The sequence below is a fragment of the Oncorhynchus mykiss genome, chromosome 9 (assembly GCF_057628025.1).
Source record: "Oncorhynchus mykiss isolate SJ-2025 chromosome 9, ASM5762802v1, whole genome shotgun sequence".
NCBI lineage: Eukaryota > Metazoa > Chordata > Actinopteri > Salmoniformes > Salmonidae > Oncorhynchus > Oncorhynchus mykiss.
In genome coordinates, this window is record NC_143030.1 from 16,289,593 (window position 1) to 16,304,844 (window position 15,252).

A 15,252-nucleotide genomic window follows, 5' to 3' on the forward strand; every position below is an offset into this window, starting at 1 on the left:
GTTTCATTCTGGTCAGACTGCAGGTATGTCTGTGGATACATCATCAGAACCAGAGCACCAGGGCCATGATCATACCAAGCACAAGTCCAGGTCTCACCAGGGAAGGGGCTGGTACTGGTAGGGGCTGGACCTGAGGCTGGGGCTGGGACAGGGGATGGAGCTGGAGCTGGGGCTGGGGCTGGGGGCTGGGCCTGGGACAGGGGATGGAGCTGGGGCTGGGGCTGGGACAGGGACAGGGGATGGAGCTGGGGCTGGGACAGGGGCTGGGACATGGGATGGAGCTGGTGCTGGGGGCTGGGGCAGGGGATGGAGCTGGGGCCGGGGCAGGGGCTGGGGGCTGGGGCTGGGACAGGGGATGGAGCTGGAGCTGGGGCTGGGGCTGGGGCTGGGGGCTGGGGCTGGGACAGGGGATGGAGCTGGGGATGGGGATGGGGCTGGGACAGGGGCTGGGACAGGGGATGGAGCTGGAGCTGGGGCTGGGACAGGGGCTGGGACATGGGATGGAGCTGGTGCTGGGGGCTGGGGCTGGGGCAGGGGATGGAGCTGGGGCTGGGACAGGAGATGGAGCTGGGGCTGGGGATGGAGCTGGGGCTGGGGGCTGGAGCTGGGGCTGGGACTGGGGATGGAGCTGGGGCTGGGGACTGGAGCTGGGGCTGGGGGATGGGGACTGGAGCTGGAGCTGGGACTAGGGATGGAGCTGGGGCCTGGAGCTGGGGCTGGGGGCTGGGGGCTGGAGCTAGGGCTGGGGACTGGAGCTGGGGCTGGGGGCTGGGTGCTGGGGGTGGGGCTGGGGCTGGGCTGGAGCTGGGACAGGGGAAGGAGCTGGGGCTGGGACAAGGGCTGGAGCTGGGGCTGGTACAGGGGCTGGAGCTGGTACAGGGGCAGGAACTGGGACTGGTACAGGGGCTGTAGCTGGGACTGGTACAGGGGTTGGAGCTAGGGCTGGTACAGGGGTTGTAGCTGGGGCTGGTACAGGGGTTACAGCTGGGGCTGGTACAGGGGTTGTAGATGGGACTGGTACAGGGGTTGTAGCTGGGGCTGGTACAGAGGTTGTAGCTGGGGCTGGTACAGGGGTTGTAGCTGGGGCTGGTACAGGGGTTTGAGCTGGGGCTGGTACAGGGGTTGTAGCTGGGACTGGTACAGGGGTTGTAGCTGGGGCTGGTACAGGGGTTGTAGCTGGGGCTGGTACAGGGGTTGTAGCTGGGGCTGGTACAGGGGCTGTAGCTGAGACTGGTACAGGGGCTGTAGCTGGGGCTGGTACAGGAGCTGTAGCTGGGGCTGGTACAGGGGTTGGAGCTGGGGCTGGTACAGGGGTTGGAGCTGGGGCTGGTACAGGGGCTGTAGCTGGGACTGGTACAGGGGTTGCAGCTGGGGCTGGTACAGGGGCTGCAGCTGGGGCTGGTACAGGTGCTGGGGTTGGTACAGGAGCTGGAGCTGTGGCTGGTGCAGGAGCTGGGCACTTTGCATTAAATTGATCCACAACATCTCTTAGTGTTGTGTTGACACGTAGCTTAGGTCTTCTTTGGAATGGCTCTTGACAGAGTGGACACTTGAACGGGTCACTTTTTCCCAGTGTTTGTTCATTACAGGCCTTGCAAAACTTGTGTCCACATGAGGTGGTGACTGAGTCAGAGAACAAATTTAGACAGAAGGAGATCTCAAACTTCTGTACATACTGGAGACTGTTGAGGGTTTCCATAGCTGGAAACAGAGACAGGCACATATTAGAGACAGGCTTGTGGCTGTTGTTGACTTGATTTCAATGCACTCCTGGTCTGAATGAACAGTCCAAAGTCCAACTACTTGTATCGACACATCAGAAGATGGGTACAGCTCCATGTTCACAACTCTGACAGTAAACATTGATATGGCAAACAGTAAAAAACAGGAGATATAACTAAAATATATGCACATTAATTTGTAGTTTAATGTCATTTGTAGATCTAGTGTGTGAATTAAAGCACTCTCCTCCCCTTCTCTGTGTCTCTTCCTTCATTCTCCCTCTCTTTCTTTCTCCACCTATCCCTACCTCCACTCAAGTTTTGTGTCACATGCACAAGTACAGTGAAATGCTTAACTTGCAAGTCCTACCCAACAGTGCAGTACTCAATATCGAAATACTCTCTCCTTAATCGAGTGTGTGTACATTATGCTCTTCCTACAGTGAATCTGACGATGTCCATAGGAACGGAATAGTCAGTTGAATTGTGTGGAGTTGCTTGAAGAGCTGGTATGAGTAACTAAATATTAACTTCACCACTGTTCTGAAAATTACCCTACCCAAGTCAAAGTACAGCATTGTCCTGATAAATGTAACGTTTAGGGACTGTAAAATATATATATTTTTAAAACAGTAACAGTTAAAAGTTAGGACACACCTACTTTTCACACCTACTTTTCTTTATTTGTACTATTTTCCACATTGCAGAATAATAGTGAAGAAACCAAAACTGTGAAATAACACATATGGAATCATGTAGTAACCAAGAAAGTGTTAAACAAATCAAAATATATTTTAGATTTTAGATTCTTCAAAGTAGCCAGCCTTTGCCTTGATGGCAGCTTTACACAGTCATGGCATTCTCTCAACCAGCTTCACCTGGAATGCTTTCCAACAGTCTTGAATGAGTTCCCACATATGCTGGGCACTTGTTGGCTCCTTTTCCTTAACTCTGCGGTCCAACTCATCCTAAACCATCTCAATTAGGTTGAGGTCGGGTGATTGTGGTCATCTGATGCATCACTCCATTACTCTCCTTCTTGGTCAAATAGCCCTTACAAATAGCCCTTACACGTGCTGGAGGTGTTTTGGGTCATTGTCCTGTTGAAAAATAAATAATAGTCCCACTAAGCGCAAAACAGATGGGTTGAATTATTGCTGCAGAATGCTGTGGTAGCCATGCTAGTAAAGTGTGCCTTGAATTCTAAATAAATCAGAGACAGTGTCACCAGCAAAGTACCCCCACACCATCACACCTTCTCCTCCATGCTTCACGGTGGGAATCACACATGCGGAGATCATCCGTTCACCTACTCTGCATCTCACAAAGACACGGCAGTTGGAACCAAAAATCTTGAAATTGGACTCATCAAACCAAATAACAGATTTCCACAAGTCTAATGTCCATTGCTCGTGTTTCTTGGCCCAAACAAGTATCTTCTTATTATTGGTGTCCTTTAGTAGTGGTTTCTTTGCAGCAATTCGACCATGAAGGCCTGATTCATACAGTCTCCTCCGAACAGTTAATGTTGAGATGTGTCTGTTACTCTGTGAAGCATTTATTTGGGCTGCACTTTCTGAGGCTGTTAACTCTAATTAATTCATCCTCTGTAGCAGAGGTAACTCTGGGTCTTCCTTTCCTGTGGTGGTCCTCATGAGAGCCGTTTCATCATAGCACTTGATGGTTTTCGACTGCACTTGAACAAACTTTCAAAGTTCTTGAAATTTTCCAGATTGATTGACCTTCATGTCTTAAAGTAATGTTGGACATTCGTTTCTGTTTGCTTATTTGAGCTGTTCTTGCCATAATATGGACTTGGTCTTTTAACAAATAGAGCTATATTTTGTATACCACCCCTACCTTGTCACAACACAACTGATTGGCTCAAACGCATTAACAAGGATTAACTTTTAACAAGGCACACCTGTTGAATGTATTGAAATACATTCCAGGTGACTACTTCATGAAGCTGGTTAAGAGAATGCCAAGAGTGTGCAAAGCTGTCCCTTTTTTGGTTACTACATGATTTCACATGTGTTATTTCATAGTTTTGATTTCTTCCCTATTATTCTACAATGTAGAAAATAAAGAAAAACCCTGGAATGAGTAGCTGTGACCAAAATTTAGATTGGTACTAGTCAGACCCCTTCACTTTTTCCTCATTTTGTTACGTTATAGCCTTATTCTAAAATGGATTAAATAAAAAAATTTCCTCGTTAATTTACACACAATACCCCATAATGACAAAGCAAAAACAGGTTTTCAGAAATGTTTGTATAAAAAAAAGAATTTTCTTATTTTGCAATGGTTCCTTAAATACAGATGCTGGGAGACAGGAAGCAAGTACAGGGTGAGGATTTAATAATAAATAGACATGAAACTAAAAAATAATAGCGTCTGGACAAGAGAAACAAAACAACATCAATGCAGACATGGGAATGAAACTGGGAAAGTGACAGATATAGGGGAGGCAATAAAGGACGTGATGGAGACCAGGTGAGTCCGATGAAGCACTGGCGCGAGTAATGATGAGCAGCCTGGTGACCTCGAGTGCCAGCGAGGCAGAGCAAAAGCAGACGTGACATATTTACAGAAGTATTCAGACACTTGGATATTAGACTCAGGTCCCACAGTTGACAGTGCATGTCAGAGCAAAAACCAAGCCATGAGGTCGAAGGAATTGTCCGTAGTGATCCGAGACAGGATTGTGCCGAGGCACAGATCTGGGGAAGGGTATCAAAACATTTCTGCAGCATTGAAGGTCCCCAAGAACACAGTGGCCTCAATCATTTTTAAATTGAAGAAGTTTGGAACCACCAAGACTCTTCCTAGAGCTGGCCACCTGGCCAAACTGAGCAATATGGGGAAGGGCCTTGGTCATGGAGGGGACCAAGAACCCAATGGTCATTCTGACAGAGCTCCAGAGTTCCTCTGTGGAGACGGAAGAATATTCCAGAAGGACAACCATCTCTGCAGCACTCCACCAATCAGGTCTATTTGGTAGAATGGCCAGACGAAAGCCACTCCTCAGTAAAAGACAGCCCACTTGGAGTTTGCCAAAAGGCACCTAAAGGACTCTCAGACCATAAGAAACAAGATTATCTCGTTCACTACGGTGAAGCAAGGTGGTGGCAGCATCATGCTGTGGGGATGTTTTTCAGTGACAGGGACTGGGGTGCTAGTCAGGATCAAGGGAAAGAGGAACAGAGCAAAGTACAAAGAGGTCCTTGAGAAAAACCTGCTCTAAGGCGCTCAGGACCTCAGACTGGAGTAAATGTTCACCTTCCAACATGACAACGACCCTAAGCACACAGCCAAGTCAACATAGGAGTGGCTTCAGAAACAAGTCTCTGAATGTCCTTGATTTCTGAACTAGTACTTCTAAAACTTGCGGTGCTCTGGTACAAAATGCGCAAGGAGGCCAGCGGAAACGCAGACTCTGCGTGGGCCTTTCTCGCCATTGACATGACTTGCACATGCGTGTTTCTACCTTATACTGCCAGCTAATGGACGTCAAAAGGCACAGAGCTACGATGCCTTTCATGTGTCAATACCGCAAAACATCTATTAATAACACAGGCATTTATTTTCTTAAATCACTAAAACAACAGGCTTCTATTTGAGCCAGGTGTCTATTTCCTCAATGCAGACAACTTTTGCTCATTTGCATAGTTAAAAACTTATTTGGGCTGAGATCCCGCTAACGGGATCGATATGACAACAGCCAGTGAAAGTGAAGGGTGCCAAATTCAAAAGAACAGAAATCTCATAACTAAAATTCTTCAGACATTCAAGTATTTCACACCATTTTAAAGATACACTTCTTGTTAATTCCACCACAGTGTCCGGTTTCAAAAGCACCACAAACAATTATGTTAGGTCAGAGCCAAGTCACAGAAAAACACAGCCATTTTTCCTGCCAAAGAGAGGAGTCACAAAATCAGAAATAGAGATAGAATGAATCACTAACTTTTGATGATCTTCGTCAGATGACACTCATAGGACTTCATGTTACACAATACATGTATGTTTTGTTTGATAAAGTTCATATTTCTATAAAAGAAATCTGAGTTTACATTGGCACGTTATGTTCAGTAGTTCGAAAAACATCCGGTGATTTTGCAGAGAGCCACATCAATTTACAGAAATACTCATTATAAATGTTGATGAAAATACAATTGTTATGCATTGAACTTTAGATATACTTCTCTTTAATACAACCACTGTGTCAGATTTCAAAAAAGCTTTATAAGCAAATAATCTGAGTACGGCGCTCAGAGACCCAACAAGCCAAATAAATATCCGCCATATTGTGCAGTCAACAGAAGTCAGATATAACATTAGAAATATTCACTTACCTTTGATGATCTTCATCAGAATGCACTGCCGGGAAACCCAGTTCCACAATAAATATTTGTTTTGTTCGATAATGTCCATCATTTGAAGATTGACATCATTTTTTAAAATCATTACTGAGTTATTTAATGTAACAAATCAAACATTAAACCTCATGAACAATTAATGATTATTCATGGTAACCTCGTAAACAATGAATTGAAACCCAGCGTTTATTTGAAACAGGCGTTTATTTGCTGAACTTTTTGCTATTGCCCGGCTATTAAAAGGGACAGGCGGCTATTTGAGGCTGCGTTTAATTGTAGTTTTACGGTATGTCCCATTCATTTTCATTGCACTCAAATAATAAATTGACGTTCAGCCCTGCCTATAGACGCCATATGTCATCTGCTGCCTTTTGGCGGTTACTTCACGTTCGTTTTACTGCTAGATAAAAGTAAGCTGATCGGGATGGCTTAACGTGTTGCATCTCAAACTGTTTTCAAAGTGAGATCTTCTCGTGAAAATTGTGGTGATAAGGCATGGAAGACGAATACCTGAGTTTAGGGACCTACATCAAAAGGGATTTAAAATAGCACAACAATTTAAGTCTGAGTGTTATCAACGGAAAGGCTGGCTCTGTGGCTGCACTGCTAGCAGCCGACTCTACTGAGGGCCGTGCCAACCAGATGGAACTTAACCTCCAGGCTGGTGCAGACCATCTACCTTTACCAATGCGCTGTTCTGGATTATGAGGGACAATCCGGATGACTGGGATGGTGAAACCCTGGCCATGGCCTCCGGAGTGATGGAATTTTCTATGAAACTGATCATGCACTCTTCCGTGTTCTGCAGAATAAAGAAAGTGATGGATTGCCGTTTTTAAATAGAACCATGAGGAAACCTGTAGGAAATATTATGCTGAAGAACTGAAATTCCCACAGAAGTACATTGTTTCTTAACATTCTTGGAACAATTTGAGAACATGACTTTAAATAGAACCATGGGTAAACCTGTAGGGAACATTATGAAAAAGTACTGACATTCCCACAGAAGAACATTGTTTAACGTTTTTGGAACAATTTGAGAACATCACTTTAAATAAAAGTGAGAGTAAACCTGTATGAACGTGTTTTTGTCAAGTTCCTTAAATGTGCTGAGAATGTTCCAAAGCCAAGCAACTATCCATTTTTTATTATGTTTTTATTTTATTTTCACATACACCAGGTGCAGTAAAATGTGTGGTTTTACAAGGTCAGCCATAACAGTATGGTGCCTCTGGAGGGAATTAGGGTTAGGTGCCTTGCTCAAGGGAACATTGGCAGATTTTTCACCTTGTCGGCTTGGATATTCAAACCAGCAACCTTTCGGTTACTGGCCCAACGCTCTAACAGCTAGGATACCTGCCGGAACGGCACCCTTCCCAGAATGTTGTATGCAAAATAACTATAAGACAACCACGCTCTCACCAACCTCTAAGAAACATATGGTTCTCAGAATGTTATGTGCTAGCTGGGACGTCATTTAATAAATGTCTCATCTCCTATAGAAGGAACGCACGCGCAGGAGGACAATGATTGGATGATTGACTGAGTTTCATTTTCTCTGAATCATATTGCGTCCCCCTTCTCCTCCTACATCCATGCTGCTGATTCCACTAATGGAAAGAACAAAGTGCACCCACGCACAGACTCACGTGCACTCACACACACACACACTCCTGTGAATCATGCTGTAAAGTGTTGAGTCACACAGCCATGCTTCTGCTTGGGAGTAAAGTCATACTCTAATTAAGTGTTTATCTCTGCGCCATACTGCTAGGTTAAACACAGACGGTAACGCTAAGTATGGGTTTGAGCTATTTTAGAATAGATATACATCAGATAAAAGAGGGAAGGAGGTCAGTAGCTCAAATACAACTATTAAGGTATAGATATAAACTAGATAGAAGGGAAGATGAGTTGAGGTCACCTAGCAGCCCCCACACTGACATCATCAGATCTGAGTGACACTAAACCCTCTTAGGTAATGGATGCCATGAATGATAACTTCCTCCTCTCTCCTCTCGTCCCTTCTTCTCTCTTCTCCTCTCCTCTCGTCCGCCCCTCCCTCTGTTCTCCGATGATGTCTGTAACTGTAGATGACTCAGACACACTCCTCCTTCCCCTCTCCCTCCCTCCCTGTTACTCCCATTCCCTTATGAAAATATGTCCTGCTTCCCCTTTCCCTCCCTCCTCCATCCCTCCCTCCCTCCTCCCTCCCTCCCTCCCTCCCTCCTCCATCTCTCTCTCCCTCCCTCCTCCATCCCTCCCTCCCTGTTACTCCCCTTCCCTTCTGAAAAGATGTCCTGCTTCCCCTCTCCATCCCTCCCTCCCTCCTCCATCCCTCCCTCCCTCCCTCCTCTATCCCTCCCTCCCTCCCTCCTCCATCCTCCCTCCTCCATCCCTCCCTCCCTCCCTCCTCCATCCCTCCCTCCCTCCTCCATCTCTCTCTCCCTCCCTCCTCCATCCCTCCCTCCCTGTTACTCCCCTTCCCTTCTGAAAAGATGTCCTGCTTCCCCTCTCCCTCCCTCCCTCCATCCCTCCCTCCCTCCTCCATCCCTCCCTCCCTCCCTCCCTCCTCCATCCCTCCCTCCCTCCCTCCCTCCTCCATCTCTCTCTCCCTCCCTCCTCCATCCCTCCCTCTCCCCCTCCTCCATCCCTCCCTCCCTCCTCCATCCCTCCCTCCCTCCCTCCTCTATCCCTCCCTCCCTCCTCCATCCTCCCTCCTCCATCCCTCCCTCCCTCCCTCCTCCATCCCTCCCTCCCTCCTCCATCTCTCTCTCCCTCCCTCCTCCATCCCTCCCTCCCTGTTACTCCCCTTCCCTTCTGAAAAGATGTCCTGCTTCCCCTCTCCCTCCCTCCTCCATCCCTCCCTCCCTCCTCCATCCCTCCCTCCCTCCCTCCCTCCCTCCCTCCCTCCTCCATCCCTCCCTCCCTCCCTCCCTCCCTCCCTCCTCCATCTCTCTCTCTCTCCCCTCCCTCCTCCATCCCTCCCTCCCTCCTCCATCCCTCCCTCCTCCATCCCTCCCTCCCTCCCTCCCTCCTCCATCCCTCCCTCCCTCCTCCATCTCTCTCTCCCTCCCTCCTCCATCCCTGTTACTCCCCTTCCCTTCTGAATGGAAAGTAAAGCAACGTGACGCTGCAGGCTGTACTTGCCATTAACAGATGTACTGTAGGATCAGGTTTCCCATTAGGATCTGAGAATCCAAAGCAACCCTGGATCTGTTGGACACAGAACATTATACAGGATATCATTGTACCACCACCAGCTGACACCTGAAACCTGAACTGGGATCAGGTCTTACAGTAAATAACCTGACATCACTTGTTCTGCAACATGTTACAGCTGACTCAGAGTCCGTGTGAAAAACAACATGGGTGAAAGTCAAAGGCTTCACTAACAGGTGTTTCTCCCTCTTTAGTTTCCACCACTAGGGCAGTTAGAGTAAGAGGCTTTGGGTGTTGTCATTAAAGCAAACAGTGGATAATAATATAACGTTTCCATGCCAACGGCCTGTCCTTATCTTCCTCCTGCTTCATTGGTTTATTTCATTATTTCTTTATTTTATGTAACCTTTATTTAACTAGGCAAGTCAGTTAAGAACAAATTCCTAGCCAAATATATAAATGCAGATACAAAACGGAAGCTATTTTCCTCCCATGATGCAGCTGGGCTGTTGACTATAATCAGGATTTTGGCCTACATTCAATGGGAAGTAGGCTGTGTGTGTGTGTGTGTGTGTGTGTGTTGCAGCTGTGACCCTGGTGCGCTAGTGGGAAGAGGTCATTGCATCCTGTTTCCTCATTCATTTTCCTTCTATTCTGCTTCTCTCTCTCTCTCTCTCTCTCTCTCTCTCTCTCTCTCTCTCTCTCTCTCTCTCTCTCTCTCTCTCTCTCTCTCTCTCTCTCTCTCTCTCTCTCTCTCTCTCTCTCTCTCTCTCTCTCTCTCTCTCTCTCTCTCTCTCTCTCTCTCTCTCCTACTCTCTCTCTCTCTCTCTCTCTCTCTCTCTCTCTCTCTCTCTCTCTCTCTCTCTCTCTCTCTCTCTCTCTCTCTCTCTCTCTCTCTCTCTCTCTCTCTCTCTCTCTCTCTCTCTCTCTCTCTCTCTCTCTCTCTCTCTCTCTCTCTCTCTCTCTCTCTCTCTCTCTCTCTCTCTCTCTCTCACACACACACACAGACACACACACACACACACAGCAGGCCTTGGTCCGGATGTGAGCATTACACACACAGATAAAGGGGTCTGTAATGCTCTAATGCTCTGTTCACTGGGGCTGGCTGCGGTCCAGAGGGGTGTGTGTGTGTGTGTGTGTGTGTGTGTGTGTGTGTGTGTGTGTGTGTGTGCATTGCCCTACCTTCTGCATATTTTCACAGTAGTGTTGTATTTCCAGTGTAACAGGCAAACAGCAGCTGTTGATAAACTGCCAGATTGAGCTCTTGGCATATACACTGACCCTTCTGCACACGTGTTGTACTAACCAATTATTAACTGGCTTTACAGAATAAAAACACTTTATCCAAACTCATGATATAACACAATGCAACAGCTCGGAGACTGAGCTACATGTCTCCATCAACAGACTGTGGTGACAAAACAAACAAACACATATGATATATTATTACACATATTATACGCCCACAGTCAGAAACACTCAATAGATGCCATGTGAAACATTGGTGTTCAGCCAGAGAGGACAGTACTACTACTAATTTAACATAGTTGCCAATGACGATGGAATATACAGTACGGTAATGCTGCTATTTCATTGCAGCTATCTCAAGAAACCTTCAGAAAATACCTCATAGCAAACACACACACACACACACACACACACACACACACACACACACACAGCCATCTAACATGTGACCTAAAATGCTACAGCTGAGAGCTAGCAGCAAAAGCATTAGGATACGGTATAAGGTATTCACATGTATTACATAAGCACAGCACAAGGTGAAACACACATGCACATACAGACACACACACACCACACAAAATGCAAGGTCTCTCCGTTGCTTCACATTTGATTAGTTCCTCTTCTATTAGGCTAAAGTGAAAGACTTCCATTAGTGTGTGGGTTGTTGTGCTCCTCTGTGCCAGTCAAGGATGTAAATTTGATGGTGTGTGTGTGTGTACGCATGTGTGTCCCCGTGTGTGTGTGTGTGTGTGTGTGTGTCTGCCTGCGCATGTGTGTGAGCGTGTGCGTTTCTGTGTACATTTGTGTGTGACTGAATCGCAATAAATCTGGATCCAAATCTGTTCCAGAATGGAATCAAGGTTTGAAAGATTTTGGGGGAGATTTCCAATTCCAAAATTCTCTCCAGAGTTCAACGCAATATAAACAGTTACAGCTCAATGATGTAACACAGGACAAAATGATGTAACACAGGAAAAAATGATGTAACACGGGACAAAATGATGTAACACAGGACCCAACAGGGGGATCCCTTTGAGACAGAGCTTCCTCTACATCTGGCAGAGTGAGATGAACGTGTTAACATTCCAGAGCTATAACGGATACTGTGCATTGTCACGAACACATCCCGACTCCCTTACTGTCTGTCGGAAACAAAAAATATGTGCAGAGACTGCCAACACCAATACAAAAACACTTCTGTATCTTAAATCATATCATGACAAAGCATTTCATTTATAGAGTCCTTTCCTTCTGGAAGAGAGTGGGGAATTCCTTAATCCACAAGTGAAGTGAGTCAGTCAGAAAATTCTCAATGGTCACAGTACAGAAAGTTCTGCTCTGATCTGTAAAGCCAAAATAACAACAGGGTGTGTCTCCTGGACGTGGTGGTAGATATGTGACATTGAGTCAGCTTTCTGGTTGAATGATTCTCTGCCCCCCCCCCCCCCCCCTCTCTCTCTGTCTGTCTCTCGCTCTCTCTCTCTCTCTCTCTCTCTCTCTCTGTCTCTGTTTCTGTCTCTCTCTGCCAGGCCGGGCAGTGTGCTCCCATTTGATCTATTGATTTCAGTGTTTTTGCTCGGTGGACAAAATTGGCCAGTGCAGCAGAAATGTGCTTCCCCTTGGCTACTTCCTGTCTGTGTCTGTGGGAATGTTAGTGGTGGAGTGTTTGCAGCAGTCTCTGAGTCAACTAAAAGGGGTTTCAGGAAGACATTTAAAAACATTAAACACAAAAACAACTGGTCCTTTTCTAATAGCACAGATCAGAGCAGAACTTTCTTTGCTGTGACAGTTTAAGTGTTATACCCTGTTACAGAATGACCTTGGACAATATAAATATTGCCTGTTACCAAATATGTGCTTTTAACCAAATATAATTGGCCTAGTACACACACTCAGGTACAACAGACGTATAAAACATTTGACACGTGTTATGGTAGCCTACAACAGATATTATTTTATGAGTTTATCTGTACACTTTTTTGTACACAAGTATTGTGCACATACATATCATTAGTCAAACTAGTGGAAGTGTACTTGGTATATTTGGAATGTCACTTTTGAGAGGAAAAGCAATGGCAGGAAATGCAGTGACAGGAAATGCAGTGACAGGAAATGCAGTGACAGCTGTCATCCTTTGCTTAACCATGTTTACAGCGTATTCCACCATGTTTGGCTAATTCTCGTACAGAATGGTTCAATCTGGATCACTATACTTACTGTAGGGAGGATCAGGAACCGTATGTTTCATCAAGTGTCTCAGAGTAGCATTGCAGATCTAGGATCAGCCCCCCCCCCCAAACCTTCCATTTAATGGTATTCAATATGAGCTAAAATTATAAACTGATTCCAGATCAGCAGTCCTACTCTGAGACGCTACCTATATGGCAGCAGCTCTGTAGCCTAGTAGTGCAACGAAAATATAAACACTGTGCACCAAATCACAGACGGAAATGAGAATGAAATCGAACAAAAATGATATCTTGATGATAATACATCAGTAATGCATTAGTACTAATTAACCACCTAATAATGTTGTTATAATTTCATTACAGTAGTGTTAGTAATAACACTATTGTCTCAATAATCATCCTTATTCATTACAGTATAGCCCAACAGTAGTCATTCAGCAAGCAGGCATTCACTTTTCCCCACCAATTTCTCACTCGCGAGTCGTGCACACATTCGTGCATGGTGATGCTGGACTCGCGCAACACTCGGGATTAAGAATGATGTAGGCTCGACATTTGCCCCATTCATTCCTACTCACGAGGCACCGATGAACACCAACTGACACTAACTAGATCAGAGGTTGTTATTTTAATATCGATTATTATCGTCCGATATTGAACATCATAGAACGTTCCAGATGTATGGGTTGCCATTCGATGTTAAAATAAAATATTTGTATTAAAAGGATGGGATTTGATACTACTGCACTGTTGGAGTTATGTACACAAGCATTCCTCTACACCCGCAATAACATCTGCTATATATGTGTATGTGACAAATAACATTTTATTTTATTTGAAGAGGTTAACCTTGTCTACGCAACAATGTGTAGAAAGCAGGAGTGCCAGCCTACACAATATCATCACAACGATTAATCCATAAATCAACTAAATGAAATGGTCATTAGTTGGAGGATAGGGCCGTCTCCTTTAACGGTTCAACCGTCAGGTCCATGTAAACCGGTTCATTCAAGCCGGGTTCTCTTCCGAGTAACCAGCCATCATTCAAACCAAGGAAAATGACCGGCATTGTTAACTTGTTGGGAAATGTGTCATCATCCCAGACAAAAAAACAACGACAACTAAATGAAAATGAACCATGTCAAGCGTTTTGAAACACCATTATGAAAGTATCATGGTTTATGGTCCATTGTGTGTGGGAATGCACACCGATGGTGCAAACATGACGATAGGCTATTGTTTACCGCAAGTCCAATGATAGATTATTGATTATTTGATCATGACAAAGTTCCACAAGCAAAACTACAGCCGAACACATTCGCACACAATACAATATATAACACCAACATTATTATAACATCAAAACGAATGAGTGAAGACAGAAACGAAAAGATGACTTGGTGACTTACCCTGGGTTCTGTGTAGGCTATGAGTCAGCGAAGCGAGAGAGACGATCTGTGTCTGTACGTAAGAGAAAGTGTTCACTTCTATCACAAAACTTTACTAAAATGTGATTTATATTTGATGTACACGCGTACAATCTTGCTGCAAAGTACTCTTCCTCAGTCAGCTCCTCTATCCAGAATGTAGTTGGTTTAGGATGTTGTTAGTTGTAGACCGCTGTCTTGTAATGGATTTTATTGTATAGCCTAAATATATAAAAGCGATTACAAAAGCAATTCTTATGTTGAAATTATATTGGCTAGTGTGGATAAATGCGTTGTTTTTTGGTCCAGGCAAGTTTGATCCGTCCGTCAGGTTGTAAGTAGGATAAAGTACACAGTCTTGCCGGATCGTGGATGGAAACGCCTTTTCCTACTGGTATTCTGGCAGCAGCACAAACGATAATGTTACTTTGTATGCTAATAAAGAATCCTTCAAAAATAAAAGCCCACATTTCAAAACATTGCAATGTGGATAACTCATTCAAATTATATTGCATGTTAATTAATGGCCACGTTTATTGTGCCAACAAGTGAATGCAATAAGTAATTTGAGAAAACAAATTTAAAAATTATGGTTTTAAAAACATGTTTTAAGGCCAATGATGAAAAAAATGAAATTGGACACTGGTATGTTGAGAAAATGGGACTGTAGAGAGAGAACTGTTCTACCTGTATCAGCTAAAGTGGGTGGAGAATACTCAGTGGGGTCTAACTAACCAAATATGTGTCGTTTTAGAGGGGGACTGTGTCATACATACCCAGCAGCACTTCCTTGTCCACCAATCCAGAGCCTCCAATGCAATACAATGTAATATACTTTACATGGGATACATATTGACTTGAAGAGAGAAAGCTTTTCTACCTGTTTCAGCTAAAGTGGGATGGAAAATACTCAGTAGAGTTTCTACTCTCTACTAACCAAATATGGTTGGTTTTGGAGGGGGACTGTGTTATACACGTATGTATTTAGTCATGCATGTTATATGAATTCCAAAACAATAAATGAATCTACTGTTGTTCTGTTGAATACCAGTTGTAAAGACTGAACACTTTTATGTTGTTGCTTACTTTGTTCTCCCAGCGTGAAATAAAATGTAAACAA

At 44.9% G+C, this 15,252-nt stretch overlaps 1 protein-coding gene across 2 annotated transcripts in view; it reads right to left on the minus strand.

The window, feature by feature from the left end:
* Nucleotides 1-14,554, minus strand: part of LOC110531518 (astrocytic phosphoprotein PEA-15) — a 56,219-nt gene extending 41,665 nt beyond the window's left edge. Inside the window, exons 1-2 of one of the 2 annotated variants that reach the window (XM_090183658.1) lie at nucleotides 14,115-14,544; nucleotides 9,254-9,319 (exon numbers count right to left, since the gene is read on the minus strand). In XM_090183658.1, the coding sequence (XP_090039784.1) occupies nucleotides 9,254-9,256 (3 nt within the window). In that variant the 5' untranslated portion in view covers nucleotides 9,257-9,319; nucleotides 14,115-14,544. Of the gene's footprint in view, nucleotides 1-9,253; nucleotides 9,320-14,114 lie in introns of both variants that reach the window. The other variant, XM_021614726.3, reaches the window with a different exon arrangement.
* Between the last annotated feature and the right edge of the window lie 698 nt (nucleotides 14,555-15,252).